We start from the raw sequence: 17381 nt of genomic DNA, 5'->3' as shown, positions 1-17381 counted from the left end.
TTAACTCATTGATACTTCATAGCCCATAGGTCAGTAGACAGTAAGACAGTAATCACTATAGGGCTTAGAGTAATGAATCACTCACTACCACAATTTAAATCGTGCTCACTACTCGCAGTTCGCACAATCACAGATATGACCATGACCACAATGGCCAGACATTTAGATAATATTTATGACTCCTGTATTGGCAACACTGAGCACCCGCCATAACGTCGTAGCAGCCATGTTTGTTGTTTACACTTCACGCTCGTCTGGTAAGTAACCTACCTTCTGCTCTTTTTCGCAAATGCGAAATAAGAAGTAATTTTCATTCAACCGTCACAAGTTGCAATCTCTTTTCTATGCTCCTAATCCTCCTCTGTCCAGGACGTGTTTAGTGTTTTCCCTCAAAACCCTGTGACGAAGAATTTACGATTTTTCTTCGCGTAGTGGGTGATGTGTAAAATGGAAACTGCTGCTACGACAACGGCGGCGGACGTACACCACGACCGCCATGTATTAAAACAACCCACCAAGGTACTATTGACACTTAGCAACGTACTGTTGCCCAAGGAAAAACTCACATCCACACCGTCGATGATCGATGGGTTAGATTTCGAAACCGAAGTCGACCTAAGAATTGTTGGCTGTGAGTGGATTCAAACTGCTGGCATTCTACTCAAACTGCCCCAGGTAAGAAATTATAAATCGTAAGTACCCGCTATGCACATCTTATAATGACGGGTGCGATTATTGCATAATGTATACACTTGTCCCAACTCTCGGCTACGCAAATTTGTTATCGTAACAATTACGTCCATCGGGTTCATATTTTGGCATGGTTTTCTTTTTTCCAATTATAACGGTAGTCATAGGGCGACCACCGAGACAAATATTATGATAATGTTATTATTAAACTATAGACCATATCCGCGCGTCGTGCGCCAAGGACTAAGACCCCCACCTTATGTCAACTATTATTTTTCACGATTTTTTCCCTTTGTTTTTGATTCCAATTACTATGTTATTTAATCCATAATTTCATTTTTTAGATAACTAGATAACATACATCAGCATTACAGTATTGTGGTTTATATTGTTAATCAGTATCCGAATGTGCTCATGCCCCAGGCACAAATTTTAAACTCATACTTTTTTATTACATTTTAATTTTTTTTTAAACAAATCTGATTATTATTACACAAATATTTACAAATTATATAGTTTTAATTCAACATAGTCACACTAACAATTATTACGGAACGACAATCATATATTATATATATTTTTTTAGATATGTAGTAACTGGTATTAAAGTATAATAATAGGGAGAGAGGGCTAAATTATGAGAGAGAACTAATTTTATATTTTGCCCTAGATAAAAATACTAGATCTAGCACTACTATTTGTAGTATTTATAGGCTTAAATTTTGCCTTTTTAAATTGTTGCTATAGATACTATGTCACATTCTTTGTTGCTTATTTTGGTACTTTATCTAACTACTTAAACCACTGAAAAAATTAGACCTTTTTAGACTAGTTTTATAATTAATTTTGTGATTTCATTAATCAATTATGCTTATAATAGAGATTAACCAGTCAACAATTTTGTATATGACTTAACCAACATTTTTCATAATGTAACTATTATACTATGATAAATAAATATGTGTTTATAAACATTAATTCACAATTATTATTTTACTTCTATTCAATATTTTTTTCAAATATGAGCTACTAAAAATAATATTATATTCATTTAATATAACTTATTAAACTAATTTAAGAATATATTAGGTGGTATAACTACCTATAGGCTATAATCTACATACATAAATATAGTAAAACTCGCTTAAGACGCTTTTTAAGGGACAAGCTCTTTAGAGCATCTTAAGCGGTAATGAAATAAAAATAAGTGATTGAAGTATGGAGTTAATTTTTCTTATTATTGAATATAATTTAATTGGCAATACACTAATAAATTAATATTAATAACATACAAATATTTTTTTTTGCTATTAAATTTAATGTTTTTTTCTTCTTAATCTAGTATAGGAAATGTCTAGGGATCAACGAAAAACAGCGTCTTATACGGGAAAGCGTCTTAAGCAAGTTTCACTGTATTTAAATAATTTAATGTATGTTAAGAAATATAAATGTATTAACATGTTGAATCATAATTTTTATGACATCTATTCAAATATCTTATGTAACTAAAAATATTAATTTATTTTTATATCCTATATGTTGAGTATTAATAATTAAAAAAAAATACTATAAACACAAATAAAATTTAAAAAATACACACCTTTTAGAATTGGTATGCCTTGAATACAATTTGTATATCACTTATTTTGAATTTACAATAAATTAAATCAATATGCAAAATCATTACACTCATGTCCTGCTTACCTTTTATGTAAAAAAAATTAAGTTATTAATTTGAGTCACTAATTTTTTTATATGCTAAAAATTACAGCATGATTTTGATTTTTCAGGTTGCAATGGCAACTGGACAGGTGTTGTTTCAGCGGTTTTACTACACAAAATCCTTTGTTCGTCACCCAATGGAAATAACTGCAATGGCATGCACATGTTTGGCCTCTAAAGTTGAAGAATCTCCTAGACGTATTCGTGATGTTATTAATGTTTATCATCATATCCGTCAAGTTTTAAATCAAAAGTAAGTTGAAGTGGTTTTTATTTTTCATAATTAATATATTTTTTTCATTTGAATCTTGTTTAAATATTTTTAATCACAACTGACTAATCTGCTAGCTTATGTTTCCATATTTAAATTTTTCATTTTTATTTAGACAAAGATAATATAAATGTTATATTTTCCAAATTTAATTTTTTAAATTACTCAAATTAGGTAAACCTGTAACAACACTTCTTTTAACCCAGAAAGTAAATATGTAAATTTTATCAATATTCTTTAAATCCTTTTCAATATGTCTTTAAATAAAAAGTAGATATATTAATTGATTAACTTTAGTTTAAGGTAAGTTAGTGTCAAATTTAATTTGAAAAATATATAATATTTGCCTGTCTATCTTATAAGGCGTGTGCTGTCTTACCAATTTATATTAATTTAGGTTTAAACTTAGCATACACACTTAAGTTAATCTTAAGTTGTAACCCAGTTTAAATATGTATGCCAATAATTCATAGTTATCATTTTTATTTCATTCAATCTTCTATTTATTAACTTTAAAATTATATTGTTAGCATAATTTGAATTATTTATTGTTTTGAATCCTTATCTTAAATGTATAACTACGCATATAGTTGAGTATGTTAATGTATGAACATTCATTTTGATGGAAGATTGGTGGAATGAATATCCATAATTTCAACTTCTTAAACATTCTATATTCATACATATTTTTTTTACCTCATAATTTAATTACATTTTACTTTTTAAATAATAAGAGATCGTCATGCATTTGCTTTTTTAAGATTTAAATAAGGCGGTTTCACTGTAATTTAATACTTATTTCAAAAAACTAACTAGTGCTACTATGGTACTACATTATGGAATACATTACATGATTATGGAATCATTTAAAAATAAAAACTGATTTTGAGTGGGATATACCGTGTACGCTACAGTTATAGTAAGAAACAAATTTTTTCTATAAGAAGAGAACTTTTATTGTACAATATAGTTTTATTATTTTTTTTCTATCAAGTTAGTCAAACTTGAAAGTAACAAATTTTAAAACAATATTAACTTTTTTCATTTAGAATTATTGAAAAAAAAAGATCACACAGCACCTTTAAAGTTCTTCTCTTTTTATGGTGAAAATTAAGTTTAAACTAGGACTATAGACCAAGTGGTCCTTGTCCGCACTAAAGGTTTTTAATTAAGTTTTTATTGGAGTGTGGTGTCCACTTAATTTAAGATTACTTAAATTGATTTAGTTGTTTAATTACTTTCAGATATCCTACAGCAGTCGCAAAATGCACATTCATTAAATATTTTAATATTTTAATATTTCTATAGATATGATAAATACAAAATAAAAGATTGATTTACAGATGACATTTTATATTTGTACAAGTTTTGTTAACAAAAAATATTTATATATTTGAGAAAAGGAACAATATATTTTCTATAACAAATTTTAATGCTATTATAAAGTACTTTGGAGTATATTGATAAAAAGAATCTTTATTTATTTTAACTTAACTTAAGTGTCTCAGTTAAATAATAGAGAACTGTAGCATTGCTCCCATGTCAATACATTTTATAGTCACAAACGGATATCAACGTAACATTCATTCTTATGTTGTTATTTAATTGTTTTTTCTAAATCTTGCATGGCAGTCCGAATTCAATATATAGTAGTAGCTATATGGGCAAAACGTGTCAAATACTGGGGTGGTTATTTATGTTAATCTACAAAATTAAAAAACAAAACATTAGTAATGTACGAGTATGCATACTGTACCTGCACATAGAAAAAGATTAATATAACTTGTACTCATATTAAATGTTAATATCTATTAATTTTATTCTGTTATTTATTTATATCTAATATTAACTATTTTTTTTTTTTTATTATTATTATTTAGTTAAAATTACAATGTGTTGACTTTATGCGATAACTGTAGGGTGCACAGAAATCCATTGTTTTTGTTGCAATTGTTTTGTTCTTATTTATTTTTATTTGTAAATTGTCTAATGCAACAAAGTCAGTGGTTGTTAATGTTAATCCGAGTGCAAATATAACGCACAAATTTATTTTATAACTTGCGTTTTCGCAGATACTTTCCACAGCTGACCGCCGGGTGAGTTGCCCTCGGTTTGAATTGTGGAGAGGAAAGCGAACGTGGTGGATTCACGTTGAAATTGATGGTCGTCACGTCAAGAACACTGTTGGACCCCTTAAAAAATTATATTGTAACATGATTTAACCAAAAATAAGCTATATGGTTTCTCTCAAAAAAAAAAGTGTTAGGGTCTGTGTCCAAAAAAAAAAAAAATTAAAAATATATATGTATATATGTATTTATCAAAAAGAGAGGTATAGTATAAAACTAATGTGCATAACATTGTAACATAATGTGCTCTAATTTAGTGATTATACTTAACCATAAAAGTTTTGTATCAAGCAACATAGAATTTCACAGATAATTAAGAACTCTTTTTTACACAATGGCAAACAACGGAATTCAAGATAGCAAATCATGTGTGAAGATATCATATGTGCCACATGATGGTTTTTCTACATCTCATAAGGTACCTACTCTATTTGTAGACGTTTAAATGGACTTGGATTAAATCAGAAGTTGAAGTGAACTTTCTTTTTTTTTTTTCATATTTTTGTTTGAAGGTGAATGTTAATTGTTTTAAACAGTTAATGAAATATGGACAAACCATGCTTTAAGTATTTAAATTAGTGAACTTTTAAATGCGCGTGGAATCAAGCCAAGAATTTAAAGCATTTAATTAACAGGACAAATTTTATAATTGTTGAATTACCTGATGGTTTGATAATTAATATTTTTATGTTTCAAGATAATAAATGTGTTTTGGATTAAGGATTTATATGGCATTAAACAATGCATTATTTGTATTATACAATTTTTTATTCGTGGTATCTACCAGGAACTTAATTATTTTTTAATGAAAATAATATTATGTTAATTACAACATTCTATTATTTACTAATATTGGTATATATAATAATATGATATTCGTTTAAATTAATCATTAAATTTTTCGGTGAAAATTATGACTATATAACAATCATTATTCATTACTAATAAAAACATCAAATTAACGTTAGAATAAATTATAATAGATTTGAGTACAATGTACTTAATTTATTATTTAGTAAATATTAGATTAATATTTATAATTTAAGAATTTTTGTAATAAAAATTTAAATAAAAAACAAATAGGATTGAATGCCACTAACGGTAAATAAATATAAATATAAACAGTAATTAAAAGATTTTATTTAAATACCTCATTTTAATATAAAAAAAAATAGTCAGTTGTGGTTGATTATACTATCATTCTTTATTTTGTCTCACCCATGGTATTGCCATGTGATCACTAGTCCAAAACAAGACCCAAAAATACCCCGCCCCTGTTGCAGATTGATTACGCCGTTGGTACTTGATCAAAATTATGTACAGAAAAAGACGCAGGTAATAAAAGCGGAACGACGCGTGCTCAAGGAGCTTGGCTTTTGCGTGCATGTTAAACACCCACATAAACTCATTGTCATGTACCTACAGGCACTTGGATTTGAGAAACACCAGTCAATAATGCAGATGTCCTGGAACTACATGAATGACTCGTTACAAACTGATGTTTTTGTTCAATTCGATCCAGAAACTATTGCTTGTGCCTGTATATATTTGTCGGCCAGGAAATTACAAATACCATTACCAAAAAGTCCAGCATGGTACTCTTTATTCAATTCGAATGAAACGGACATCCAGGACATCTGTCGCAAAATACTAAAACTTTATATCAGACCTAAAGTGAGTAAAGATTCATAGTTTTTATGTTCAGTATAACCATATTTGTTTATAATCATTTACAGGTTATCACAGAAGACTTAGAAAGGAGAGTGGAAGAGTTGAAGAAAGAATATGATCATGCTAAGGAAAAAGCTAGAGCAGCTATTGTTCATCCTGTAGTACAAACAGAAGTTGTCGTACCTCCACCTAGTAATGGAATTACTACTGTTGCCCCTGAAAATATTAGCTCAACCACTCCAAATAAGTATGTTTATTAACTTTCATTTTCTTGCTGAAATTTATGTATTATTGTGTTAATTATATTAAATTCTTATAGAAAACCAATTAAAAAAAGGAGTAGGAGTAGAACACCTTCAGAAACTAAGTCTGGAAGTAGAAGTCCAAGACATTTAAAGAAATCCAAAAAAAGAAAGTAAGAAAAATATTATTTAGTTGTGTTTAAAAGGATAATTTATAATTTTGTTTTGTATTGATTAGTCATGAGCGATCTCGTTCCAAATCAATATCTGATAGAAGAACTCATAAACACCATAGAAAATCAAATAAAAGTCGTAAACGATATTCAAGTTCATCCTCTGGTTCATCTAGTTCTTCGGGATATCGTCGTCATAAATCATCAACCAATAACAAGTATGTTAACAACTTAATAATTTTGTATGTATAACAAGATTCAAATCAGGTTACTAGAGGTTAGGTTCCTTGTAAGTTTAATCTGAGACTTGTAATTTTTCATTTTTCCCTGATTACTTTATAGATTTTGATATGGGAAATTAATGTAATGATATTACTTTTCAATTTTATATCAGTTGTTATTTTATCGGGTAGATAAAATGCTCCAATCATCAACTTAGTGGGATATTTTTCGTAGGCGCAATTTGAGTTTTAACTTTAGGGGAGGGGGCTATTATAATTTGCATGTACGCCCCTCTCAAATTGCGCTTATGATGTTTTGGTTAGTAAATTGAACCTAGTTTGTTCTTAGGTAGGTTAAATGTAATAATATCACAGTACTTTTTATAATAAAAAATATTATTATGGATTTTTTAAATTGTATAATATGTGATGAGCCAATGAAAGTTAAATAAGTTACTCATATTACTTTTCAATGGTATATACTTTACAATGTTATATATTTGTTTTTATAAGACACAAAAATTTATTATTGTGCATGAACTAATAAGACATTTTTTCAACTTATTTTTCAGATTAGTACCTACTTATAGAGACTACAAAGATTACAGAGATTATAGAGGTGATGAAAATTATAAATCCAAGTCTAGGAGTTACAACTATTGGAAAAAATATTATAGCTATGAATAGTTATATTTCTACTTAACCTTTACATTGTATTATAATGTGTAATATTAAGACATTATATAGTTTTTGTATTTCAAACCATATGCATTTTACATACATATATATAAATACATTGATTTTTTGTTATTTTCAGACAGGGTTTATTCACCACGCTAACTATATTAATTGTTGTTTATATTAATGTAAATTTAGAAGAAAGTAAATATTATATTTATTTTTTTTGTATACTTGTACCATCTTAATTTTAAAGAAGAAACATTGCATTGTAATTATATAGTATATTATATAAACATAATTTGTTAAGTGTAGTTCTTGTAAGATAAGATTTTAAAAATGAAGTAATACATCAACTGTGATAATATACAAATTTATTATGTATAATTTTGAAATTTTACGTATTTTGTACTTTGTTTGGATTAGACTTATTTGGTCTATCCATCTTTTCGTTTAATTGTAGATAATGACAATTCATTTTAAATGTCCAAAGTCTAACGCATAAGAAATGTTTTATATTCATTATTTTTTTTTTTTTTAATGTTGTATTATCTTAGTATAAACACAAATTTTACCTGTATGTATGTACATTGTACAAAAATAAAAAATGTAAATTATTAATTTGAGATGAAAAAGAGTTATTTATTTTAGATATTTTTAATTAAAAATTTGGTTTTCTTTTAACTTTCTGCTTTACTAACACATGATTCATGTTTAATTGTCTTTGAAATTATAAATATAAAACATAAGATTATTTGAAGAACTCAAAAACAAGATTTTTATCTTATCATTCTTAAGGCAAAATAATTTTATTTTTATTTTAACTTTTTAGGGCCATAATTTTATTTAAATTTCAACGGTGATGTGTTAAATAAGAATACTATTCAATTATTTTATTAATAACTTGTAATATATAGTATGTCAAGGCTAGTTTTATTTTTAAAAGGATTGAATTTGTGCATATTATTTAAAGACATGTAATAACATGATATATTAATGTGAATAAACAAAATATTCCTAAGTATACTATTAATAATAGTTAAATACAATGTTATTTTTTCTTCAAGCATTTTCAAACAGACTTGTTTGATTTGCTGTTTTAAAATACCTAAATTTATAGATTAGACAGTATGGTAGAGGAAAATATATATTATATACAAAATATAATTGTCTATAAAGAGCTCAAAATGAAATACAATTATTTGAAAGTTATACCATTTATAGAAAAAATTGATATTATAAATACTTAGTAAACATTTTAAATTTTACGGCTATTCGTTTTTGAATTTTAAGAAAATAAAAAATAATTTTTGTTGATAACTGGTTAGTGTAAAAGATTAAGAACATAAAATTTTAGAGGAATTTCCTATGGTTAATAAAATCCAAATGTGCACAATCACATATTCACATGCAAACATTTGTATTTTATTATAAGACACAAATACTTACGTAACCAATGCGTCAGTAAATTAGTAGAATAATATGAAGTCTCAAATTTAATAATAAAAATAAAATCATTATATTTATTCTTATATATATAAAAGAACAGACCATTTTTATGTATTCGTTTGTGACGACGCTATTTAACTTTTTTCTAATTTTTTTTTCACAGAGTTGTTCCAAATACCTGTCTGAGTGTCGCCCGATTTTCAAAATTTTGATTTTAAAGGGTTGAAATCTGTGAAAATAAATTTGTACGTGTAATTTGTATATTTATATTCATATAATAATAACAATCGATAACATAAATCAGTACACATACAAATTCTAATTATTAGTTATCTCTCCATTGCCTTGCCACGGTGCCTACACACTAAACACGTTCATTTCATTTGCACTCCGTAGGTAGTACCAGCAGTTCGGACACGCATAACATCTAAAATATTTAAGCTTTTTTTTACACATGTGGCTACAAATTTAAATACTATATAATTTAGACTTAAAAAAAATTCTTCTTCTCGACAACGCTTCCACAGCGTTTTACACTTAAAAGGAGTTTTTCCGGGCAACGCCGGGTAATTCAGCTACCTGGTAAAATAAACAAAAATTAGTAAATAAAAATATGTGTAAATTCAATGTTTTAAGTAAAGTAATAGATACACACAATATTTCTGGCAATATTAAACTTGACCCGCTTTTGTTAGTGTATTTGTAAAATAAGAACTAATATAATAACTATACTTGGAAGTTGGAGTCTTTTTTTTAACAAGTCAAAGAATATTTTTTAAATATTAAATATTATTTTATTGAAATACTTAATAAAACGTTAATATTTCTCGTTTCTTGATATAAATGATTATTTAATTGGTATTTAATAAAAACAAATGTATGCAAGGTAACTATAAGATAAGAATAACAGTGTTAGGTAATTTTCCACACCACCTTTATTATTAAACGACGAACAATAACATTGTCCGTATGGTTTAATAACTTTATGAGGTATTACACGAGGCGCGTTTTTTTATTGTGGTGTCCCCAGTAGGCCTAATCCACATTGTAAGCATTATATGCAGGGGCGTATTTAGGTAGGGGCTTTGGGTCCAGTAGTCCAGAACGGCAGATTTTTAAAGATTTAGAGGGGCAGCAAATTTTTATTTCGTACTTTATGAGTACTGGCACAGTGACGTCAATTATTAATATTTTTCACAACAAATGTGTGACATAGAGGTATAAAATACTATATAGTATTTATATAACATGGTATTCTATGGTATTAACAGTTTGACCAATGCGCGGGATAGAAGTTTTTTTAATTTTTTATTTAATGGGGGGGAGGCAACCAAATATGTGTTGCTCTTATCCTAAAATTTCTAAATACGCAACTGATCATATGAATGCATTCAAATAATAAAAAAAAAATATACAATAACTTAAACTATGTAGATATTAATAATTTTATATAATATAAAACGGGTAATGTGTATAATATGTGTGTGTTGCCGGCCGGCGATAGTCAATGTGTTGGATGAGTGGATGAGAGATGAGCGCTAATGCGTAAAGGGGGGGACAACTTAATTAAGATGAGCTTCTTATTGATGCTGCCAATCTTCCTCCGGATTGAAACGAAGCCGAGGGCCGACCCATTTTCCATCAGCTTTGTGACATCTTCTTCTTCACTAATAAATATTATATATTTATTTAAAGTATACTATACCTACTACGATTCTAAAAATTATAATATTATATAAACAAATACCTTCGACAGTTGAGTATCGTCAATTGAATTTCTTTTTGCTGCTGCCAGACGTCCTCCGTGTTGAAATACAGCCGAGTGCCGACCCATTTTCCATCAGCTTTGTGACATCTTCTTCTTCACTAATAAATATTATATATTTATATAAAGTATACTATATCTACTACGATTCTAAAAATTATAATATAATATAAACAAATACCTCCAACAATTGATTATCGTCAGTTGAATTTCTTTTTGCTGCTGCCAGACGTCCTTCGTGTTGAAATACAGCCGAGTGCTGACCCATTTTCCATCAGCTTTGTGACATCTTCTTCTTCACTAATAAATATTATATATTTATATAAAGTATACTATATCTACTACGATTCTAAAAATTATAATATAATATAAACAAATACCTCCAACAATTGATTATCGTCAGTTGAATTTCTTTTTGCTGCTGCTAGACGTCCTCCGTGTTGAAATACAGCCGACATGTTTCCCATCAGCTTTGTGACAAATTCTTCTTCACTAATAAATATTATATATTTATATAAAGTGTTCTATACTTACTACAATTCTAAAAATTATAATATAATATAAACAAATACCTTCGACAGTTGATTATCGTCAGTTAAATTTCTTTTTGATGCTGCAAATCTTCATCCGGGTTGAAACGAAGCCGAGTGCCGACACATTTTCCATCAGATCAATGACAAATTCTTCCTTCGTCGGTGGATAGTCCATGATCCAGTTAAATGTTCTGTTCCTATAAAACTTCAACTAATATGCAGATTAAATGTAATTTAAACTTATAATATAATGCAAACAAATCCTTTCAACAGTTGACATAAAGATGAGCTTCTTATTGATGCTGCCAATCTTCCTCCGGGTTGAAACGAAGACGAGTGCCGACACATTTCCCATCAGCTTTGTGACATCTTCTTCTTCACTAATAAATATTATATATTTATATAAAGTATACTATATCTACTACGATTCTAAAAATTATAATATAATATAAACAAATACCTCCAACAATTGATTATCGTCAGTTGAATTTCTTTTTGCTGCTGCCAGACGTCCTTCGTGTTGAAATACAGCCAAGTGCCGACACATTTTCCATCAGCTTTGTGACAACTTCTTCTTCACTAATAAATATTATATATTTATTTAAAGTATACTATACCTACTACGATTCTAAAAATTATAATATTATATAAACAAATACCTTCGACAGTTGAGTATCGTCAATTGAATTTCTTTTTGCCGCTGCCAGACGTCCTCCGTGTTGAAATACAGCCGAGTGCCGACCCATTTTCCATCAGCTTTGTGACATCTTCTTCTTCACTAATAAATATTATATATTTATATAAAGTATACTATATCTACTACGATTCTAAAAATTATAATATAATATAAACAAATACCTCCAACAATTGATTATCGTCAGTTGAATTTCTTTTTGCTGCTGCCAGACGTCCTTCGTGTTGAAATACAGCCGAGTGCCGACCCATTTTCCATCAGCTTTGTGACATCTTCTTCTTCACTAATAAATATTATATATTTATATAAAGTATACTATATCTACTACGATTCTAAAAATTATAATATAATATAAACAAATACCTCCAACAATTGATTATCGTCAGTTGAATTTCTTTTTGCTGCTGCTAAACGTCCTCCGTGTTGAAATACAGCCGACATGTTTCCCATCAGCTTTGTGACAAATTCTTCTTCACTAATAAATATTATATATTTATATAAAGTGTTCTATACTTACTACAATTCTAAAAATTATAATATAATATAAACAAATACCTTCGACAGTTGAGTATCGTCAGTTGAATTTCTTTTTGCTGCTGCCAGACGTCCTCCGTGTTGAAATACAGCCGAGTGCCGACCCATTTTCCATCAGCTTTGTGACATCTTCTTCTTCACTAATAAATATTATATATTTATATAAAGTATACTATATCTACTACGATTCTAAAAATTATAATATAATATAAACAAATACCTCCAACAATTGATTATCGTCAGTTGAATTTCTTTTTGCTGCTGCCAGACGTCCTTCGTGTTGAAATACAGCCAAGTGCCGACACATTTTCCATCAGCTTTGTGACAACTTCTTCTTCACTAATAAATATTATATATTTATATAAAGTATACTATATCTACTACGATTCTAAAAATTATAATAAAATATAAACAAATACCTCCAACAATTGATTATCGTCAGTTGAATTTCTTTTTGCTGCTGCTAGACGTCCTCCGTGTTGAAATACAGCCGACATGTTTCCCATCAGCTTTGTGACAAATTCTTCTTCACTAATAAATATTATATATTTATATAAAGTATACTATATCTGCTACGATTCTAAAAATTATAATATAATATAAACAAATACCTTCGACAGTTGATTATCGTCAGTTAAATTTCTTTTTGATGCTGCAAATCTTCATCCTGGTTGAAACGAAGCCGAGTGCCGACACATTTTCCATCAGATCAATGACAAATTCTTCCTTCGTCGGTGGATAGTCCATGATCCAGTTAAATGTTCTGTTCCTATAAAACTTCAACTAATATGCAGATTAAATGTAATTTAAACTTATAATATAATGCAAACAAATCCTTTCAACAGTTGACATAAAGATGAGCTTCTTATTGATGCTGCCAATCTTCCTCCGGGTTGAAACGAAGACGAGTGCCGACACATTTCCCATCAGCTTTGTGACATCTTCTTCTTCACTAATAAATATTATATATTTATATAAAGTATACTATATCTACTACGATTCTAAAAATTATAATATAATATAAACAAATACCTCCAACAATTGATTATCGTCAGTTGAATTTCTTTTTGCTGCTGCCAGACGTCCTTCGTGTTGAAATACAGCCAAGTGCCGACACATTTTCCATCAGCTTTGTGACAACTTCTTCTTCACTAATAAATATTATATATTTATTTAAAGTATACTATACCTACTACGATTCTAAAAATTATAATATTATATAAACAAATACCTTCGACAGTTGAGTATCGTCAATTGAATTTCTTTTTGCTGCTGCCAGACGTCCTCCGTGTTGAAATACAGCCGAGTGCCGACCCATTTTCCATCAGCTTTGTGACATCTTTTTCTTCACTAATAAATATTATATATTTATATAAAGTATACTATATCTACTACGATTCTAAAAATTATAATATAATATAAACAAATACCTCCAACAATTGATTATCGTCAGTTGAATTTCTTTTTGCTGCTGCCAGACGTCCTTCGTGTTGAAATACAGCCGAGTGCCGACCCATTTTCCATCAGCTTTGTGACATCTTCTTCTTCACTAATAAATATTATATATTTATATAAAGTATACTATATCTACTACGATTCTAAAAATTATAATATAATATAAACAAATACCTCCAACAATTGATTATCGTCAGTTGAATTTCTTTTTGCTGCTGCTAGACGTCCTCCGTGTTGAAATACAGCCGACATGTTTCCCATCAGCTTTGTGACAAATTCTTCTTCACTAATAAATATTATATATTTATATATAGTGTTCTATACTTACTACGATTCTAAAAATTATAATATAATATAAACAAATACCTCCAACAATTGATTATCGTCAGTTGAATTTCTTTTTGCTGCTGCCAGACGTCCTTCGTGTTGAAATACAGCCAAGTGCCGACACATTTTCCATCAGCTTTTTGACAAATTCTTCTTCACTAATAAATATAATATAATTATATATAGTATACTTTACCTACTACGATTCTAAAAATTATAATATAATATAAACAAATACCTTCGACAGTTGATTATCGTCAGTTAAATTTCTTTTTGATGCTGCAAATCTTCATCCTGGTTGAAACGAAGCCGAGTGCCGACACATTTTCCATCAGATCAATGACAAATTCTTCCTTCGTCGGTGGATAGTCCATGATCCAGTTAAATGTTCTGTTCCTATAAAACTTCAACTAATATGCAGATTAAATGTAATTTAAACTTATAATATAATGCAAACAAATCCTTTCAACAGTTGACATAAAGATGAGCTTCTTATTGATGCTGCCAATCTTCCTCCGGGTTGAAACGAAGACGAGTGCCGACACATTTCCCATCAGCTTTGTGACATCTTCTTCTTCACTAATAAATATTATATATTTATATAAAGTATACTATATCTACTACGATTCTAAAAATTATAATATAATATAAACAAATACCTCCAACAATTGATTATCGTCAGTTGAATTTCTTTTTGCTGCTGCCAGACGTCCTTCGTGTTGAAATACAGCCAAGTGCCGACACATTTTCCATCAGCTTTGTGACAACTTCTTCTTCACTAATAAATATTATATATTTATTTAAAGTATACTATACCTACTACGATTCTAAAAATTATAATATTATATAAACAAATACCTTCGACAGTTGAGTATCGTCAATTGAATTTCTTTTTGCTGCTGCCAGACGTCCTCCGTGTTGAAATACAGCCGAGTGCCGACCCATTTTCCATCAGCTTTGTGACATCTTTTTCTTCACTAATAAATATTATATATTTATATAAAGTATACTATATCTACTACGATTCTAAAAATTATAATATAATATAAACAAATACCTCCAACAATTGATTATCGTCAGTTGAATTTCTTTTTGCTGCTGCCAGACGTCCTTCGTGTTGAAATACAGCCGAGTGCCGACCCATTTTCCATCAGCTTTGTGACATCTTCTTCTTCACTAATAAATATTATATATTTATATAAAGTATACTATATCTACTACGATTCTAAAAATTATAATATAATATAAACAAATACCTCCAACAATTGATTATCGTCAGTTGAATTTCTTTTTGCTGCTGCTAGACGTCCTCCGTGTTGAAATACAGCCGACATGTTTCCCATCAGCTTTGTGACAAATTCTTCTTCACTAATAAATATTATATATTTATATATAGTGTTCTATACTTACTACGATTCTAAAAATTATAATATAATATAAACAAATACCTCCAACAATTGATTATCGTCAGTTGAATTTCTTTTTGCTGCTGCCAGACGTCCTTCGTGTTGAAATACAGCCAAGTGCCGACACATTTTCCATCAGCTTTTTGACAAATTCTTCTTCACTAATAAATATAATATAATTATATATAGTATACTTTACCTACTACGATTCTAAAAATTATAATATAATATAAACAAATACCTTCGACAGTTGATTATCGTCAGTTAAATTTCTTTTTGATGCTGCAAATCTTCATCCTGGTTGAAACGAAGCCGAGTGCCGACACATTTTCCATCAGATCAATGACAAATTCTTCCTTCGTCGGTGGATAGTCCATGATCCAGTTAAATGTTCTGTTCCTATAAAACTTCAACTAATATGCAGATTAAATGTAATTTAAACTTATAATATAATGCAAACAAATCCTTTCAACAGTTGACATAAAGATGAGCTTCTTATTGATGCTGCCAATCTTCCTCCGGGTTGAAACGAAGACGAGTGCCGACACATTTCCCATCAGCTTTGTGACATCTTCTTCTTCACTAATAAATATTATATATTTATATAAAGTATACTATATCTACTACGATTCTAAAAATTATAATATAATATAAACAAATACCTCCAACAATTGATTATCGTCAGTTGAATTTCTTTTTGCTGCTGCCAGACGTCCTTCGTGTTGAAATACAGCCAAGTGCCGACACATTTTCCATCAGCTTTGTGACAACTTCTTCTTCACTAATAAATATTATATATTTATTTAAAGTATACTATACCTACTACGATTCTAAAAATTATAATATTATATAAACAAATACCTTCGACAGTTGAGTATCGTCAATTGAATTTCTTTTTGCTGCTGCCAGACGTCCTCCGTGTTGAAATACAGCCGAGTGCCGACCCATTTTCCATCAGCTTTGTGACATCTTTTTCTTCACTAATAAATATTATATATTTATATAAAGTATACTATATCTACTACGATTCTAAAAATTATAATATAATATAAACAAATACCTCCAACAATTGATTATCGTCAGTTGAATTTCTTTTTGCTGCTGCCAGACGTCCTTCGTGTTGAAATACAGCCGAGTGCCGACCCATTTTCCATCAGCTTTGTGACATCTTCTTCTTCACTAATAAATATTATATATTTATATAAAGTATACTATATCTACTACGATTCTAAAAATTATAATATAATATAAACAAATACCTCCAACAATTGATTATCGTCAGTTGAATTTCTTTTTGCTGCTGCTAGACGTCCTCCGTGTTGAAATACAGCCGACATGTTTCCCATCAGCTTTGTGACAAATTCTTCTTCACTAATAAATATTATATATTTATATATAGTGTTCTATACTTACTACGATTC

General features: G+C 28.8%; 1 protein-coding gene and 3 long non-coding RNA genes across 5 annotated transcripts; 1 reads left to right on the top strand and 3 right to left on the bottom strand.

Annotated features, from left to right (window-relative positions):
• The first annotated feature begins 230 nt into the window (after positions 1–230).
• Positions 231–8423, top strand: LOC132931014 (cyclin-L1-like). Of its 2 annotated transcripts, XM_060997192.1 has the most exons (8): positions 231–675; positions 2481–2665; positions 6096–6147; positions 6238–6486; positions 6549–6730; positions 6803–6898; positions 6964–7116; positions 7692–8423. In XM_060997192.1, the coding sequence occupies exons 1-8, from the start codon at positions 439–441 to the stop codon at positions 7804–7806; spliced, it is 1269 nt and encodes a 422-aa protein (XP_060853175.1). In that variant the 5' UTR covers positions 231–438; the 3' UTR covers positions 7807–8423. The 2 variants fall into 2 exon arrangements, with proteins under 2 accessions (XP_060853175.1, XP_060853174.1); XM_060997191.1 differs by having other exon boundaries at positions 6096–6486.
• Positions 8424–10535: 2112 nt separating this feature from the next.
• On the bottom strand, positions 10536–14123 carry LOC132929700 (uncharacterized). Its single transcript, XR_009662138.1, has 13 exons — positions 14004–14123; positions 13805–13923; positions 13192–13303; positions 12993–13111; positions 12794–12912; positions 12403–12521; positions 12204–12322; positions 12005–12123; positions 11584–11924; positions 11392–11503; positions 11193–11311; positions 10994–11112; positions 10536–10913 (listed from the first exon to the last, which is right to left on the bottom strand). It is a non-coding gene; the product is annotated as an uncharacterized LOC132929700 (long non-coding RNA).
• A 675-nt stretch (positions 14124–14798) lies between these two features.
• Positions 14799–15532, bottom strand: LOC132930776 (uncharacterized). Its single transcript, XR_009662275.1, has 3 exons — positions 15413–15532; positions 15214–15332; positions 14799–15133 (listed from the first exon to the last, which is right to left on the bottom strand). It is a non-coding gene; the product is annotated as an uncharacterized LOC132930776 (long non-coding RNA).
• A 675-nt stretch (positions 15533–16207) lies between these two features.
• LOC132930261 (uncharacterized) lies at positions 16208–16941 on the bottom strand. Its single transcript, XR_009662203.1, has 3 exons — positions 16822–16941; positions 16623–16741; positions 16208–16542 (listed from the first exon to the last, which is right to left on the bottom strand). It is a non-coding gene; the product is annotated as an uncharacterized LOC132930261 (long non-coding RNA).
• Between the last annotated feature and the right edge of the window lie 440 nt (positions 16942–17381).

This window comes from Rhopalosiphum padi, chromosome 4, assembly GCF_020882245.1.
Source record: "Rhopalosiphum padi isolate XX-2018 chromosome 4, ASM2088224v1, whole genome shotgun sequence".
Lineage (NCBI taxonomy): Eukaryota > Metazoa > Arthropoda > Insecta > Hemiptera > Aphididae > Rhopalosiphum > Rhopalosiphum padi.
The sequence above is the reverse complement of the archived record's forward strand: the minus strand, read 5'-3'. Positions and strand labels throughout refer to the sequence as shown.

Bases quoted from the DNA above. Each gene is read 5' to 3' on its own strand.
- LOC132931014 (XM_060997191.1), top strand. From the start codon at position 439: ATGTGTAAAATGGAAACTGCTGCTACGACAACGGCGGCGGACGTACAC. The intron at 676-2,480 runs GTAAGAAATTAT...TTGATTTTTCAG, and splicing joins TTCTACTCAAACTGCCCCAG to GTTGCAATGGCAACTGGACA. The intron at 6,899-6,963 runs GTAAGAAAAATA...TGTATTGATTAG, and splicing joins AAGAAATCCAAAAAAAGAAA to TCATGAGCGATCTCGTTCCA.